At 33.1% G+C, this 18,686-nt stretch overlaps 1 protein-coding gene across 1 annotated transcript; it reads left to right on the top strand.

The window, feature by feature from the left end:
• The first annotated feature begins 278 nt into the window (after positions 1 to 278).
• On the top strand, positions 279 to 17,334 carry LOC128241876 (probable maltase-glucoamylase 2). Its single transcript, XM_052958991.1, has 13 exons — positions 279 to 357; positions 6,203 to 6,249; positions 8,224 to 9,342; positions 9,995 to 10,092; positions 10,380 to 10,438; positions 12,113 to 12,288; positions 12,626 to 12,803; positions 13,261 to 13,458; positions 13,720 to 13,861; positions 15,359 to 15,451; positions 15,655 to 15,796; positions 16,211 to 16,339; positions 17,065 to 17,334. The coding sequence occupies exons 2-11, from the start codon at positions 6,213 to 6,215 to the stop codon at positions 15,667 to 15,669; spliced, it is 2,115 nt and encodes a 704-aa protein (XP_052814951.1). The 5' UTR covers positions 279 to 357; positions 6,203 to 6,212; the 3' UTR covers positions 15,670 to 15,796; positions 16,211 to 16,339; positions 17,065 to 17,334.
• Positions 17,335 to 18,686: the final 1,352 nt, after the last annotated feature.

The following is an 18,686-nucleotide window of genomic DNA, read 5'->3' as shown; positions in this document are numbered from 1 at the left end:
CTTTTATAATAGTTTCCCGAAACAACTACAAGTCGTTACTGCTAAAGTGATCCAAAATTATACTTATATGAAAAAAGCATGGTACTTCGTGGCTGTTATCGTTTATTGATAATTGTCGGTAGTTTACAACACAACCAATAAGAAGAAATTTTATATGGGAATCTTTATATCAAATAAGATATATATTCGATTTGATATCGGTGTGTTGCAAACATTAAAGGCAAACAAAGATATCTTCAGCATTATACTGATAATGATTTGAATGTAGGAAGATTTCACAATATTGTAGCTGTCATAACGTCAGTTATTTGAGTAAGTGTACATTCGAAATACAGGAGTTAATTTATGTGAGAAACAGTGAGTATATTCAATTAATTACTTTTAATCGTTAATGTTATAATGTTATCAATTTGGTGATTTTATATATGCCCAGTTATTTGTCCAAGGTTATCTGTATAATACTGCTAACCAAGTACAAATAACTCGGTTAATATAAAATAAACTAATTAATAAGTGTTTTCTTATTTAACTATTACGACATTTTAGTTAAAACAATCTAATAACCTATCTTAATTGTATACTTGAAGCCTTTTCATCCCTTTTTCGTTCATGGTTTTTGCTTTTTTAGACTAGACTTTTCTGATTTTGAAATGTATCCTCTTAAGTGACATTGCACAGACTTATGAATAAAGCACTGTACATAAGGAAGCATGTCTTTTCGTGATAATGTCGTAAGACGTTTGTTAAAACGTCAAATGTTCACCTTCGTCGTCCATTTTGTCTGTGTACAAAAACAAAATTGTCGTAAACATGTTAAAAACAACTGTTATGTCTAACCTTATTAATCCACGTAATTGACGCGTTACTGTGACAATTATGGTGCCAATACCAGACAATTGACGACAATATATGTCAATAAGCGGACAATATCGACCAAACTCGGCCAATATAAAAAAACTCGTCTAATGAGTTACCTCCGCTTTGATTGGCTATAAAACTCACCTTATACAGGATTTGAGAAATGGACCATTTTTATTGGGTGCCGCCTAGTATAAGTATTATGCTGGAATTATTTTAAAAGGCAGACATTTTGGGAGAACGCTTCATGTGTAAGCAGTATTATTAATCAACTATTACGTATTTGACGAGATACAGAGACAATTGCTGTACCTATACCAGACAATTAAGACAATATATGTCAGAACTCGCTCAATATCGACCAAACTCGGCCAATATCAACAAAACTCGCCTAATATGAGTTTCCTCCGTTTTGATTGGCTACAAAACTCGCCTTATTTAGGATTTGAGAAATGGGCCATTTTCATTGGCTGTCGAAACTCGCCTAATATGAAAAATATGCTGGAAATTATTTTTAAAGGTAGCCATTTTGTTAAATCCGTTTTCCGACTGTTTTGAAAGTTTTGTGCTTCGTATAACTCTATTTGGAATACTTGAACCTAGTAAATACTTGAACCACGTTGTATGGTTTGATATTACAGTTGTATTTAACCCGTTGGTGGATTATACGACTATTATGATTTTGTACACCGACAAAATGGACACCGAAGGTGAAACATTTGACGTTTTAGCAAACGATTTACGAAATAAAGACGAAAAGACATGCCTCCTTACAATGTACAGTGCTTTATTCACAAGTATGCGCAATGTCACTTAAAGGATACATGTCAAAATCAGCAAAGTCAAGTCTAGAAAAGAGGACTGACACCATGAATGGATAAGGGATAAATACGGCTTCAATGTGAACTAAAGGTAAGTTATAAGAATGTTTTTAACCGAAATGGTAATAGTTAATTAATAAAATATTTATTAATTAGGTGATTTCGTATTGGCCCAGTTATTTGTCCTCGGTCAGCTGTATTTGCCTTCGCCCTTTCGGGCTCAGGAAAATACAGCCAACCTCGGACAAATAACTAGGCCAATATGAAATCACCTAATTAATAACATTATAGTATGATGTTCGTGTAGCTTATTTCAACTAAAGAACGCTTTGTCTAAATGAATGAGCTGAGCTTCTATTATCTGATCGTCGTAATCGTTATCGTTGATTTTAACACAACCGATAAAAAGACTCAACATGGCGCACCCTTTGTACTTAAATAAGGTTGTAACCTGATAAGATGCAGTCGAAGTGCAAACAAGCCAACAAAGTAATCTGGAACAATTTATCAATGTGAATGGATAACGAATCAATGATATTTAAAGCTGTCAAACTGAGATATAGCTATTGCAGGCGTAAGCATAAATTACAGGAAATAACATCTTAGAGTGACTGTGAATTTCCTGAAAAATCATTTTCAGGAAAGTCAAAGAAAATCTGTATTAAAACTATTAATTGCAAAATGGAAAAAAAATTACAATTAAGATTTTCTTTAATATCTAATCACTTGCTAACGAAATATTATTCATTTTTTAATCGTTCACGATTAAATAAACAGACAATTTACTTCATAATCTCACTTTTCAGCAATGCAGGTCAAACAGTTTTTTTCAAAAGCTCAAATACCCAAGCGGAATATTGAACAAAATCGCGACAAATAGATACATTCATTCATTTGTATAAACCGAAACAAACAAAATACACATAATAAATTAATGTTCCCAGTATCCATTTGAGTCGATTCTGCAAAACATTAAAACATATCGATATGTTGGAGTTTATGCAATTTGAACAAAAAATATGTACAATGTACAATTGTATTGAATAAGAATATTGGAAAAACATGTACTTGTAAATGTTTTATACAAAGAACTCTTATTGATTATAATGTTAATGTTGATAAAGCATTGTGCTGTAATATTTAACTCTTATGCCATATCGTATGTTGGGTGTGTACAGTAACCTATAAGGCTCTTTTGTAAATGGCATACATGGTTTCTTATTCCTGGCTTACACATACGTTTAACATGTTCAGAGAACCAACCATTGTTGGAAAGGTTAACCACGTGATACAGTTCTTCCAAACTAATATGTTGTGAACTGTTACAGGCCCTTAAAGCAACTGTGTACCAGATGATCAATTTGCAAGAAAGAAAGAAAATTGTTAAAAGCTGTCATAGACCTGATATAAATGTGAACAATGCATTGCAACTTACCAACTGAATTACCAGATAGTTTACAATTTATTTAAGTTTAGCAGTTATTTGGTACTTTTTTACAATTATGATAGCAAAGCATAACACATTCTTTTAAATAACTGTCCTGAGATTCGTTTTTTTTGGTGCCAATCTGGTGTACAGTCCCTTTAACATATAATAAACATGCAATGTATCCACAATGTGTAAAACACACATTGGCAGATTAGGGTTTTAAAATATCAGCAAAAGTGGTAAAGCCAGAATTTGTTTTCGTTTTACAGGAATTTTCTCGTGTAGGCATCTTGTACAATAAAGTGCACTAGTCTACTCGTAGATCAACTTGCACGTGAAGGCAACTTTTGCATTGATGTACATAAATGTGGAGGTTACTTGTTTTTAAGCGTGCACATAAAGGCAACTTGTAAATTTACGTACACGTGTAGGCTGCCTGCACATAAACATGCACTTTTAGGCAACTAATACATTTACGCGCACTTGTATGTTGCCTGCACATGCACGTTTAAGCAATTTGCACATTGATGTGCACGTGAAGGCTACTGATTTATAAACGAGCACGTGGTGTCATGGTGTCCTCTTTTCTAGACTTGACTTTGCTGATTTTGACTTGAAACCTTAAAGTGACATTGCACATTCTTATGAATAAAGCACTGTACAGCAGTGTAAGGAAGCATGTACTGTCGTCTTAATTTTGTAAATCGTTTGCCAAAACGTCAAATGATTCACCTTCGTCGTCCATTTTGACAGTGTACAAAATCATATTAGTCGTAAAATTCACCAACGGGGTAAATACAAATGTAATATCAAACCGTACAAAGTGGTTCAAGTACTCAATAGGTGTATGTATTCCAGATAGGTTTATACGAAGCACAAAATTTAAAAACAGCCGTAAATATGGATAAAAAAATGGCTACCTTTTCAAGTAATTTCCAGCATATGGATTTTAAATTCCAATATCCGCTTAAAATATAGTATACCTTAATTACAATAATTCTGAACTGCAAAGTAATCCAATATGTTACATTATTGGACAAAAAGGTCATAATATAAAGTTAGATAGATGGGCTTTAATAACATAGTTTCCGTGGTGGTAACCTTTTTTCATTTTTTATTATCGTCATTTATAAATACAACCGGTAAGAAAAGACAATGAAATCTATATATGATAAAAGAGGGTTTTTCCCATTCTGTATCGCCGTAAAGCAGACCGGTCAACAAAGCAATCTACAGCATGATACTGATAATTCTCTAAATTTACGAAGAGTTTACGATATGAGAGCTGTCATAACGTAATTCATTTGATTTACTGTACATGCAATATACGGGAGTTAATGCTTTTGGATAACAGTAAGTATAATAACTAAATCATTACTTTTTATAGAATACATATGGGCAGAAAGTCCCTCATTTGGTACGCGAGTTTCAGCGTGTATTTAAGCAGTATTCGGGACTCACAATGTAGACACACAGTACTCAAAATAGCTCGTAAATCGTATTCGGTACGTAACCTTCTCAATTTGTTTTACATCGAGGCCAAAAATTTCTTTGAAAATAATTATGCGCGTTAAATAAGTTTTGCACGTGCATTCAAACTTTTAATGGACGTCAGGGTTGTTCCACTTGACTGTATTTTGGTATTATTCAGATACGTCAAAGCTACTTATAAAAGTTATCTCTAAATTTAAGTTTTGCATTTGTGAAGAACAGGGTCACAAGCGCTGTATTAGTAAAGGCTTTTAAAGACATTTATTTCGAGAAAAATGTACGTCAAATGATCGCTGTAATAAATGCCCTCTCTGATTCGCAACAACTAGCAAGATCTATACAGTGTATTTTTTACAATTCAACATTAGTTCAAGTCAAACACCATTGACCGGATTAAACAAAGCCATGGGGTTACACTCCCAACAAGGATATCATGTTGTTGTATTTGAAATTCATTTCAGTTAATGTTGAAAAATAGTTCACTTATTTTTAAGTATATGATTCACATCGATACAAACTAAGTATGTCTTTAATCACCATGATGCATTCGATGCACTCAACTAGTCAACAGTTTCCCTTGACATTCGCCTCCTTGAACTACAAATTTAGGCTTATCCTAACTCATGGAGCTAGCGCGATGTGCATGCACGTTTGTCATGTTATTTAAAGTGCTTCATCAAGAGTTCATGAGCTAGTTCCGCGTTTTTAAATGAAAATATCTTTCTCAAATGGAATACGTTTAATGTTTGTAGATAGGTATTTTATTATATATTTATTAAAATAATAATTTTGTCAAAATCAGTTTTGCAGTGATCTGGTTGAAAGGTCAAAATAATAAAATTAATCAGAGTCTAGACAAATTCCGATCATTAGACAAGTTTAGTTGACACGTAAGAAATGCGAACAACTATTTATTTATATTTCTTATCTTAAATGAGGCTTTTGACTCTAGTGTTTAGTTAATACGGTATTTTCCTTTCTAATCTTGAACCTTTGGCGTCAACAAATGCGCTCACATGAATCAATAAAGTTTTTCTAATATTTAACTTTTTTATTTGTACATTTTACTGGCGGTGACTGTACTGACAGGATCAATAAAGCATATTGCAGTTACGGGAATCACAGAGCAATCTCATCAATAAAAATATGTAACTGAGGCATCTTCTTCGACATTCAGTTGGTATTAGTTTGCTTCAGTGTTACATACACAATGAAAACACACGCGCCCACAAACAAACACGCAAACACATGCATACACAATCGAACTCTCTCTCTCGCGCGCGCGCGCACACACACAAACACACACACACGCACGCACGCACGCACGCACACACACACAGGTACACTGTAGCGCACACTGTAGCGCACACACGTACACTAACTTCTCTGGTGAACTCAAAATATAACGAATTATAAAACACACGTGTGGATTTTATCTGAAAAAAAAAATAAGGTGTTCGCTGCTTATACAAATATTTATAAACAAACAGGACATGCATGCACGAATAGCCATTGTTTCTTAAATTTAACATTTTCTTCCTCATTTAAAAAGCGTGATAAAAACATATATGTTTTCTTAAATGCACATTTGATTTTCTTACAGAATATTGACAATGCGCTTGTGTTACTTGCACACGTACTTCATCTTAGGTAAGTTATTTTAAGGACTATACCATAAGTTGAAGGGGCCCAAATAGGTTAATTAAAATACTTTAATGTTACCGCATTATTGTGTATTATCATTCAATTTTCAAAACATAAGTACAGACAATAGATATAAGCCTTTAAAAATTGATTTATCACATGCTTACCCTTGTTTTCCGTGTAATATACCCATTACGAATATTTTTATCTTACACATGTGTAAGATAACATATCAGACATTTCTATTGGTTAGACTAATCACACGCGACCTAGACATCCCTCCGCATTGTTGGTAAACAAAATGGTTTAAATGCCAACAAATACTTACCTTAATAATGAAGCTGTAGGGCTTCCGGGAGACAAATGGCGAACGAATCATAGTGTCAGAAAGCATCTTGTTCAAAACCTTTCTGATAACAATGTTCCGCCAATCAGATAATGATTACTAGTCACAGAAATATCCAGTCAGTCAACAAATACAGCCACATTAGTGACAAACAACACGAGAACATTTCAAACATCTCCATCTTAACAGGCAATATGCGACCAATGCCATAAAATTTGCTTGCCAGTTTAATCAGCTGTCGGTTACCAAAACACAAATACGAATTCCGCAGCACAGGTTTCTCATCACACGTACTGTACGTCCCAAGACGGCTAGAACAGCTTGTTCTCTGGAAACATTCTTGATGGAACTTTTTCAACATCAACATCCATGCAGTGCAGAGTAAGGCTTCGTCGTAATCATCTGCATGTTGTGAAAATCCATGTACACTAAGAAAACGCTTCAAAGTTATCGTAGAAAGCGACAGTGAATAACTTTTAAATCCGTGCTCACAGTAAAACTTGACAGACCGATGTAGGTCACATAAACCGCGTAAAGCATGTACTCTCAGTGTGACGTCATCAAATTTTGTACTTATTGTGGGTTTTTTTGGTTAAAATTGTTCGTTATTCATATTGTTGGATATTTTACTACACATGTTTATTCTTGTGACTTGTTCAGCGCTATATCAGAATTAAAACTTGATAACTACTAGCTGTTTTTGTCATTTTCATTTGGAACTATTTATATGGCTCATCGTTGACACTCCACTCAGTGTACTTTGGCTGTCAAACAATGGGTTTAGAAAGTGGAACGTGGAACTAAATTGGTAATAAAAACACTGTTTTAAGCATGTGATAAAAAAGATCTGACACTCGTTGTCATTTTATACAAGATTTTTATTAAACTCGTCCATGAAAGTTGTTAGTAAGCGAGCCTCTGGCGAGCTTACTAACAACTTTTATGAACTCGTTGAATAAAATCTTGTATTAAATGCCAACTCGTGTCAGATCCTATATGTCTCAATTATTTGCTACGTCAAAAAATATTCAGTTAAACGGCGCCAAACCATCGCTTGTTTATTTATGCATACACAAACAATATGTTTTGCTGTTTAAAAACTTGTTTTCCGCATTAATTTTTATTGTGCACATTTAATTAAAGAAAACTTTCTGTTGCAACAGTATATGTAATTAAACGGCTAACTAAGAATATGAGCTACTTCTTAAAAAGACTGTTGACTTATTTTTATATTAGTCAATAGAAATCAAGAGATCACATGTTGTTTGGTTAGTGCCAAAACGTTCCATATTTAAATGTTATTTGTTTCGCTATGGCGAAAAAGCCTTTAAGTTCAATAGGATTAATAACCCGCTATAATGATCCATTTGAAAAGTAACATGTTCTAACTTCTAGGCTTTGCACTGACAATTGCTTGACAATTTGTATGACTCAAAAGGGTTTTTGACTTGTTTTGGGATTACTATATGCTATATTTCACTTACATTACTTTGGGCCATGTATAACCATCTATCCTTTTCTAACACGTTATTATAACACGCATTTAGCTCCAAGTGGGTTAGGTCTAATTAGATGAGTTTTATTGTGTACAATCACATTTCAAACATAATTATATTAGTATAATAACGTTTCAGCGTCTGCCTTTTATGGAATATACAGAGTTTCTTCATTGCAACATGGAGATGTATGTACATGCAATTCACAAAGCCCTTCATCAAAAACAAGCTCATCATCTATGTCTCCAACTACGGTTCAAAAGCTGACTACTTTGAAAGTAAAAAGTAATCTTGTAACGGATACCACTCTACAAGATACAGCAACAACAAAACCAAAATCTACAACCAATAATGAATTATCAACTTCTTTAATAGAGACAACTACAACAGAAGAATCGATTTCTACAACCAAAAATAACCCAGATATTACTGTATCAGAGGCAACTACAACAACACTGATTTCTACAACCGATTATGATACAACTACCACTCTACCAGAGACAACTACAACAGGACCGATTTATACAACCGATACTGAAACAACTATCACTATTCCAGAGACAACTACAACAGGACCGATATATACAACCGATACTGAAACAACTTTCACTATTCCAGAGACAACTACAACAGAACCGAATTTTACAACCGATACAGAAACAACTACCACTCTACCAGAAACAACTGCAACAGAACCGATTTCTACAACCAATGCTGAAACAACTACCACTCTATCAGAGATAACTACAACAGAACCGATTTCTGCAACCAATACTGAATCAACTACCACTCTACCAGGGACATTTACAGTAGAACCGATTTCTACAACCGATACTGAAACAACTACCACTCTACCAGAGACAACTGCAACAGAACCGATTTCTGCAACCAATACTGAATCAACTACCACTCTACCAGGGACATTTACAGTAGAACCGATTTCTACAACCGATACTGAAACAACTACCACTCTACCAGAGACAACTGCAACAGAACCGATTTCTGCAACCAATACTGAATCAACTACCACTCTACCAGGGACATTTACAGTAGAACCGATTTCTACAACCGATACTGAAACAACTACCACTCTACCAGAGACAACTGCAACAGAACTGATTTCTACAACCGATACAGGGAATGTTTCTAATGGAAACAGCAGAAGAAAGCGGGAAGCAAACACGATAGAACGATCTGGTTTCTGGAGGAATGGGCATTGTGATTGCAATAATAATGCATCATCAAGTTTTAGTATTGGTAATGTTTTTGTTACATTTAAATACTGTTACCAATTATATCTTTAGATATTAATCAGTGTGAAAGTATGAGGTAAATTGCGTGATAACAAGCCTTCTGACTTATTTAGTTTAAATATAAATATCATTGATATAAAATAACAAAAGACATAGAAAACTTATGGTTTACATTCCTATTCCTTTCAAACGTCTTTCCGCCAAAAAATGTAAGCAGGCCATACTCACTTTCTTGACAATTTATGTTAGTTACTATACTCACATTTCCTTAGAAACCATGGGTCTCGTTCCAAATAATTTCTACTGCATTCATATTGTTCGTTTTAAATGTTAAATATTTAAGAAATACTATGAATAATCAAACTTTTCTTTATTTGGTGTACCATAAAGATTCAAGATTATATTATTATGACAACACTATGTGTTGACAAATTAAGTAAACAAGATTCGCATTACATATTCGTACTTGTAAACAGGTATCTTACGCAATCGTAAAAACATCATATTAGGACTAACAGGATTGCTTCCTGAACTTCCATTTAATTCAAAAAGTATGTTTTAGTCACCTGAATCGCTGGGCTTATGCTCGATTTTGTTTTATAATGTTGACAAAATACTCCTGGTAAAGATGCATTTAAATATAATTTTCCTTCAAGGTAATGTGTCCGTCTCCATACAGCTGCAATTATCATTAAAAAACGCGAAGTTCAATGAGTCGATGAAGGTGACATACGAACTGGAATTTAAAGACAAGGTTAGTATAATGCCCTTTTAGCAATTTTTATCATGTGCGTTTTGCTAGAAGGTAACAAGTTTTAGTACACTCTATCATTTACTAAACCTCAATAATAGGAGAACATAAATATAGTATGATTTTGAGCATTGTGTATAATAGAAAACACCTACTTTATACAACAGCTAAGTCATACGTTTGAAATGTATAACCTTCAAATGTTAAACATATTAAACAATGTGGTTTGTTATACGACGATGTTATTAGTAAGTATAATATAAGTTTCTTTCATTTTCGATTATTTTCAGCTTACTCAGTTATACAAAAATACGGACAAGTTTCAACGAATAAACATAATAGACGTGAAGTAAGTTCAAAATACTTACAAATATAAACATAAAATTAACGAGATACATATTCCAAATTATAAAGCGGTCGATTTATGACACAGTAAGCTTGCTTGTAAAATGTAGTATCGTGCCAACAAGGGTAACCTTTTTCACCATTAGTATTTGACAACACGTCCGACAAATTCACTTTCAGTCTTTGATTGTAAGAAGCAAGTCGACGGTTTTAAACAGAAACATATACAAACAGCGTTTATAAAATGTCTTAGCCATGTAACCTGCAATGCAAATTAATTAGAATAATCGTTACAATCTAAATTAAAGCAGTACATTAATTTAAACAGTACTACATATATTTATGTCTTCCCTAATTTGTCATACGTTATAAGCACGAAATGTGAACGAAATAATGTCATGCAAATAGACATTATATAAAGTGAATTTTAATCGGGTTTTACCGAAAAAGAATAGAATTAAAGATCATCAGCCTCGAGTTTAATACGGATCAAACAGCAGTTTAAATCACACTTCTTTTGGCCAATATGATTTTATACGTGTGTTTTACTAAATAACTATATGGCCAATGATTCCGAATCAAAAAAGCTTTTATATATTGTTATCAAACTTTATCATAAATCATTTCATCATTTTCGAATGAAATATGATAAATGAAGTGAAATACTTAATGAAAGTAACAGTGTAAGTATAAAAAATATTATAAAAACATATTTAAAACATAAATGCCTTTAAAAAATGGAAATATATAGTAAAAAGGCAACATTGAATTTTTGGCAATAGAAAAGTAACGACGTAGTGCGCTCAAAATTTAGATTAATTTTTCGGTTTTGTTGCATTTTGTAATTGCGTTCAATGCATTTTTATTTTTATTTTTAGGATTAAAAAAAAGTTTTTGATATGCATTCAAAAACTTTATTTCACATCACGTATTTCGAAATGGATAAAACAAATACTACTGCAGGAAAAAGCCCAAAAGTCTTTCATTTAACCTCTTCTTTAAATTTGAAAGCAATACAGATGGGGTCATATGTTAACACTGTAAGGACCACCAGCAGAGAAAGAGTAATCTGCAACAAGAAATATGACAACAGAATTTATCAACTTACATTTTACAAACTTTATGATACTGTTAATCAGTTATATTATTTATTAAATACAGAATTAGAAATAATAAATTATATCTAAAGTTCAATACACATATTCACTGATCCTGGTTTTTATAATTGTCTGCATATTTGATCCAACACAGTAAATGAGCACTAATTAAATCCACCAACGCCTTTATTCCCACAAAAGATTGTAATGTAATTCTCACAGAATCATTTAATTAAATATAATCATTAAAACTTTTTCTAGCACTACACAAACTTTTATGAACACTGATTAACTTTTAAAGAAAACGTAGTATTAAACACCAAATCAGTTTACCAAAATTTACCAAATGAACATAATATTCAAGAGTATTCGGAACGTTCTTTGAAATTCTAGAGACATATTGTTTATTGTGTATTCATGTTCTTTTCTTGAACAACCCAAACAACTTTTTACAGCATGTCAATCAATCTGAACAAAGGTCACCATACAGATGTTCATTAACATTTTACTATTTTTAAAAATACATTTACATATCATGTCAAACACTGATACATACCATGCTGTGTGTGTTTTCTTTGTAGAAAGGGAAGTATTGTCTGTGACTATGAAGTCATTTGCCAAGGAGACGTAAATTTCACGGATATAAAGAAAACTACAATTGGCATAGCAGATGCAGATCATCCTACGAATTTTACTTTTTGCAAGGATTGTGCCCTGGCTGTAAATAGAACGTCTATCGAACACGCTTTGCAGAACGGTAATGTAATTTCTCAGTTGTCGCCGTACAATTATTGTATAATTCTTTAAAATATTAATTTCATGTCACATCGTCATGTTTGCAGAGACGATGGAGGTGTTAGAATAAATAGACTGCTGTTGTCCAATGAGTTGCATATTGCTATGTAACATAGAGCAGTATCTAAAACAAGATTATTGATACATAATCTGCCAAAAAAAGACAGCAAAAAACAGATTTAATTCGTCAAACACGTTTTAGCTTGCTAATTAGCTTGAGAATATGCATAATATATTGATTTTAATATATCCCTTGCTATATCCTTGTATAACATTGTGTTATTACAAAATAATTTTAGCGGACCAGAAGAGGACTTCGAATGCGTGTTCGAATTGTATAATTGGCGAAATATGTGTTCTTAAGTTAGACAAAGGTATTGTTCAGTGTATTGACCCTTGCAAAACAACTAATAACGGAGGATGCATAAACGATGGTGTATGCTACTTTGAGAGACATACAAATTCCACAAAATGCAGGTAAATATTCTGAACATGCCAATTTAACTCGTTTAATTGCTAAGGAGAGAGACATGAATCTATATAGTTAGTGCCAATCGATGGAAAGTTATATATCTCGTATATTCATAAGAATGTATCCATTTCTAAAACGCACGCGTAAAATATGACATAATTTACGTGTTCTATAATGTCTTAGTTTGCTCGTGAAATAATCGCGTATATTGTCCTACAGTGCATAGGATTAGAGTAAAAGTTTAACCACACATGGATGGAAAATAAACAGAATATAATTTATATATAGTATTGCTTTACTGCTTGTTTCGCTGCCCTGGTACGACCAGTGGATTCCTAATTAAAGAAACAGAACATAGTTATGATTGTGCATTAATGTTCTTAGTACAAAAAACATATAACGGTATAATAAATAATATGTATATATTGATAGTTGCGATTTATATTCAAATATTGTGTTTAGATGCCCTAGTAACGATGACCGTTTTGTTTACTCTGGGGAACATTGCGAAATGACTGTTGAGAAACTGTCCCTGTCGTCAACGTACATCGCTGCAATATCTGGTGGAACAGGGGGAGCAATTATCGTAGTATTGTCAGTGATCATTGTTTATCTAATCGTAAGAAAACAGAACCAGAAAAAAGCTGACAAAAATGACAGGTAAGGGACACAGCATGTTTATCAGTGATAGATTATGTATCAAACACGTATTATGTTTGGAAAGTATCACATACGTATACGTAAATCGTGTTGGAAAAATGGAGAACAAACACAGTAACAAAATAACAAACATCTCATTTTACCCTAGACACATGTAATATCATAGTTTGAGATCAACTAATATTAAACTAGTTTATCTACGTTGTCGACGGATATAACTGCATAGCGAAAATTGAAGTTGTAAATGTATATCTTCTTCAGTATAAACATGGATGAGTTCGGTCGATCTCTAACAAAAGGCGGCCTGCGTATGTCTTCCGATATGTATCCGAGAAAACGCGAGGACACATTAACGGTTGAAGGGAAAGAACACAAGATCATCACCGACAGCCGGGGAAACGAGGTTATAATTTTCTTTTAATATGTGATATTACGATGAAGATTTTCTCAGCACAAAAACCTATCTATGCTTTTTATGCGCATCTAAGTTGTAAAGAGTTTATTATTCCCTTAATAAAAATCTTCTTTAAGAGTAATGCATTGTAAGAGTATAATTTAATCTAAAGTAAAGCAAAATAGTATTACAATCTCTGTAAAGCACTCATTGTACATCCAATACAACATGTTCTAAAACCTGAACAATGTCCTTTGTCAACATTCACGTTTTAGTATTGTTTCCTCTACATCGAAGATATTTGCCTTTACATGTACACACAATAATATACAGTGTGCATATACGTATTTCATGTACTTGTAAGCTAGACTGCTTTTCTCGGAGCGTGTTCTTCAATAATCTATAAGAGTTTGCTGGTCATAGGGGGTCAAACGTAAGTTCGTTTTTTTGTGGATTTTTTTGCACATCTATATTAAGAGGGGTACAGCTCTTATTAGACCACCAGTACAGTTCGACAGTTATACCAAATGTTAAATAAAAACTGTTTGGTTTATTTTATCACTATATTGTATACTTAGTTGCTTCAGTACAGTCTCCGACAATACTTTATATAACTGAATATTTCTGGAAGCCGCGTCGTGTTGCCTTTGCTACTTAATTAAGTTATTTGGATACGCTACTTGGTATAATAAATGCATATGACGTTCTTGTAATGGTACAGCTAACGTCGGGCAAGTAATGTTTTTGGGCTTCAAATTGCCTTTTGGTATAATCATTATCCATTGTTACACCTCTTGTCTTGCTTACACCAATATGTACACACACAAGTGTGATATTCTGATTTTACAACAAGCAAACTACATTAAAATTCAACGAGAAACAATAAAAGTGTTAAAACATGATATTTGTCATATGGTCATATAGAACCAATGTTAAATGCACACGCCATCGGAAAGAAATAGACGCAACACCTCGTATGATGTCCGTTTTTTTTTTGTGTCAATTTGGGCGAAGTTAAAAATTATCATCATTATGTTTGAGTAACAAAATGCCTTTTGTTACGATTATATAAAATGGTTGCAGATCGAGTCTTTGCTTACTCACACACACACACACACACACACACACACACACACACACACAAAAAAAAATAGTTGTGTAATTCTGATTTTACACCGAGCAAAAACTGCACACAATTTCTACGGCCATCACTAAAGGCCATATTATACCGATGATAAATGCACGAGTCACCAGAAAGAAGCAGTTGCAAAAACTCATCAATCATTCAGCTATAATAAAACAAATCCGACATTTAGTTACACACTGGTCATGGTACTCAATTAAATTCTGCAAAAAGTAATTAGGTTTGACTCCTGTCGGCTTGCATTATCTTTATTTTATTTCATTAAACAATTTTAAAAGCAAAGACATGATACTGTATTATAATAAATTGAGATATAAACTTTGAATATCATTTTCATGTTTCATCATATATTTATTCCGTAGGTGTATATGTACCAGCCTGATCCAGAAGACATTCGACGACAGCCTTCCTTGCGTGTGACGTCATCGGAGAGAGACTTCAGCATACCAAGGAAAGTCTCGTAAATCGTGTTCGATAAAAAGAATACAACCACAGTAGTAAAATAACAAAGCATCTCATTTTACCCTTGTCACCCGTTATATCATAGCATAGTTTGAGACTTACTTATATTAAACTAGTTTAAATACGTTGTTGATATGTCGACGTATATAATTGCATAGCGAATATTCACGTTGAAAATGTGCTTATTCTCCTACAGAATAAATATGGATGAGTTCGGTCGATCTCTAACAAAAGGCGGCCTGCGTTTGTCTTCCGATAAGTATCCGGAAAAACGTGAGGACACATTGACGGTTGAAGGGAAAGAACACAAGATAATCAACGACAGCCTGGGAAACGAGGTTATAATTTTCTTTGAACAAGTGATCTTACGGTGAAGATTTTCTCAACGCAAACAAACGTATCTATTTTTATGAGCATCTTTTACAGAGTTTATTGTTCCAAAAGTTAATATAAATAAAACAGGAACATGTTAGGTAGGGGTGATGCATTATAAGAGCATATTTCAATCCAAAGTTAAGCACAATAGTATTACAATTTCTGTAAAGCGCGCATGGTACATCCAATGCAACTAGTTCCGCACTGGTCATGTCTATGAACACAATTCCGCAGAAAGTATTTACGTTTGACCCTTATTTGCCTGCATTATCTAAAACTATATTAAAGGCAAAGAAACGATACTGTTTATTACTAGATAAGATGTAAACCTTTGAACAATGTCATTATATTGTTTCACCAGATATTTTTTTTCGTAGGTGTATATGTACCAGCCGGATCCAAACGACATTCGACGACATCCTTCCTCGCGTGTGTCGTCATCGGAGAGAGACTTCAGCAGGCCAAGGACTCCATCTGTGTATGACTACATCGACACCCAATCAAGGGTAGGACGTGTATCCAACAATAGATTTAAAGCTGCACTCTCACAGATATACCATTTTTACAACTTTGTTTAGTTTTTGTTTTGGAAAGAGTAAATTTATGCATACATATCTGCAAACCAAGGGTATTAGATTGCTGACAAAAGATCAGATCGTAGCTCGTCATATTTCCGTTCAAAACTTAATGTTTTATGGCTTAAAACGTTACTTACGGTTTAAGAAAAAGTCAGTAAACATCATTTTTGAACATAAATTTCAAAATCTATGATCTAAATTTTTGTCAGGAGTCTTATATAACTGGTTTCCATGCATTTTCGCAAAACTTGGCTCGTTCCAAGAAAAAATAAAAAGTTGTCAAAAGGTTCAATCTGTGAGAGTGCAGCTTTAAAATACATTTCCAAAAACATAAGAACAGTATTTCTGTTGCATACAATGGAACACTTACCACAATATATCTTGATAAAAATTGTATAATTGATATACACAAAAACTCCTAGTATAAAATTGTATAACTTGAAATGGTATATTTATATAATTGAAATATACAATCTTGTGTATGATAAAAATGTATGTATTTATTTATAACATTTCAGTGAATTACAATCTCGTCGTTTGTAGTTGCTAAAAAAATTGTTTTGAATACCTACACATTACTGCACCCATTTATAATTTTGTATCTTGTAAAAACAAGTCAATTAGGTTATTTAGTTTGATGCTGTTTTTTTCAGTGTGAGATTCAACGGCCAATTCTACGCCCAAATGTTAACAGAATATGAACCACTTAAAATCATATTCCATAGAAGCATAATATTCATAGTGCAGGACTACATTGCAAACATAGTGTACTTAAAAGTTGTTGATGATATCATACTTATGTATTGAAAACGTATCACATTTAAAACTACTGTCATTGTCTGTCATATGTATTATCATCAGGATTTATTGTCAAAGTGAACACATATCTAATGATTAATATTGATGTAGTAATTAACAGAAATAGCATTAGCAATATTACATATACTCATATGTTTCATATTAATATTAAGATAATTATTTTATTGATTATTCTGTTGATGTATGTTATTGTTTGATGTGTATTGATGTTGTATGAATGTATATAAATATTTTATTTGTAAATAAAGATGTCACGCTAGTCGCTAGGTTACCAAGAATGGAGTTAGTCGTAGTCACGAGGTGATTAGACAGTTATACAAGGTGTTCTTTTTGAGGAAATGCGGGATTGTAAGATATATGTGCTGTTACGATTATATACAAAATAAATAATTTACCATTCGTTGTTTTGGTCATTTATCATTAACATAAGAAAATCCCTTTTGCCTCTCACCAAGAAAGAATATTTTTGTTTAAATTAAATCTATGATATATTTTATTACGTTAGTTGTTAAGTGCAAGATAGGAACATTGTTAATTCTCCAGGCTTCTTACATATTAGTTCATGTATTTTTATTAAATACCTGGTATTTTTTGTTAATTTCATGGATATATTCTTGCTAACGATTGCTCCTGAAATGCAGTATCAACGAATACGTGAACCTGCGCCCAAAATGTCAAAATTGCATCTAGTATTATCGATTTTCCGGAAATCCCAGGAGACTTGCTGAATTTCCCGCCAATGTCCGTGTATTAATATTTATGCACATAGACGAAGTGCTCTCCCTAATATTAAGACCTGACATTGTCCTACAAAAGCTGTCCTGGGTGTACGCTGCTATTAAAAAACGTCATCGAACTTGATTTATAGTGCTTAAATTTCAAACAGTTCTAGATAGGTTCTTTTGAAATTCTGATAGCCAGAACTACAGTGTAAATTGCTTCAGTAACTGACTGTGAAATGAACGCACATAGACAACATCATGAACATGCACATGTTAGATTACTTGTGATCCATTACGACTATAAAACACATGTGTCGCAAAGATGTAGAGATTTTGCTTTAAAAACCTCGTTCACAAAACTGCTAGCCAAATAATCTGAAATGTTGTCTTTTTATAAATAAATAAACATACTAAATTCATAACAATGACAAGGACAAAGTGTTCTAGTTCTAATCTTGAATTTTACAACTTTATGTGACCTGGATCCAGTTTTAAATCTACCAAGCCTGTACAATACTTTGGCGTCTGTGTGACACGATGCAAACAGTGTATAGTAACTGTGAGAATACTAGAAACATATTGACAGGTGAAACCAATAACCGAAATTTCTTTAACCTAAAGTATCCCCAGGAATCAAAAATAGGCAATACCACACCAATATTTAAAAAGGATGATGTGAATGATGCAAAACTAGAGGGGAATCACTCTAATTGGCATTCTAGCCAAAATGTATT

This window comes from Mya arenaria, chromosome 7 (assembly GCF_026914265.1).
Source record: "Mya arenaria isolate MELC-2E11 chromosome 7, ASM2691426v1".
Taxonomy (NCBI): Eukaryota; Metazoa; Mollusca; class Bivalvia; order Myida; family Myidae; genus Mya; species Mya arenaria.
The sequence above is the reverse complement of the archived record's forward strand: the minus strand, read 5'-3'. Positions and strand labels throughout refer to the sequence as shown.

Bases quoted from the DNA above. Each gene is read 5' to 3' on its own strand.
- LOC128241876 (XM_052958991.1), top strand. From the start codon at position 6,213: ATGCGCTTGTGTTACTTGCACACGTACTTCATCTTAG. The intron at 10,439-12,112 runs GTAAGTTCAAAA...TTTTCTTTGTAG, and splicing joins ATAAACATAATAGACGTGAA to AAAGGGAAGTATTGTCTGTG. The intron at 13,459-13,719 runs GTAAGGGACACA...TATCTTCTTCAG, and splicing joins AAAGCTGACAAAAATGACAG to TATAAACATGGATGAGTTCG.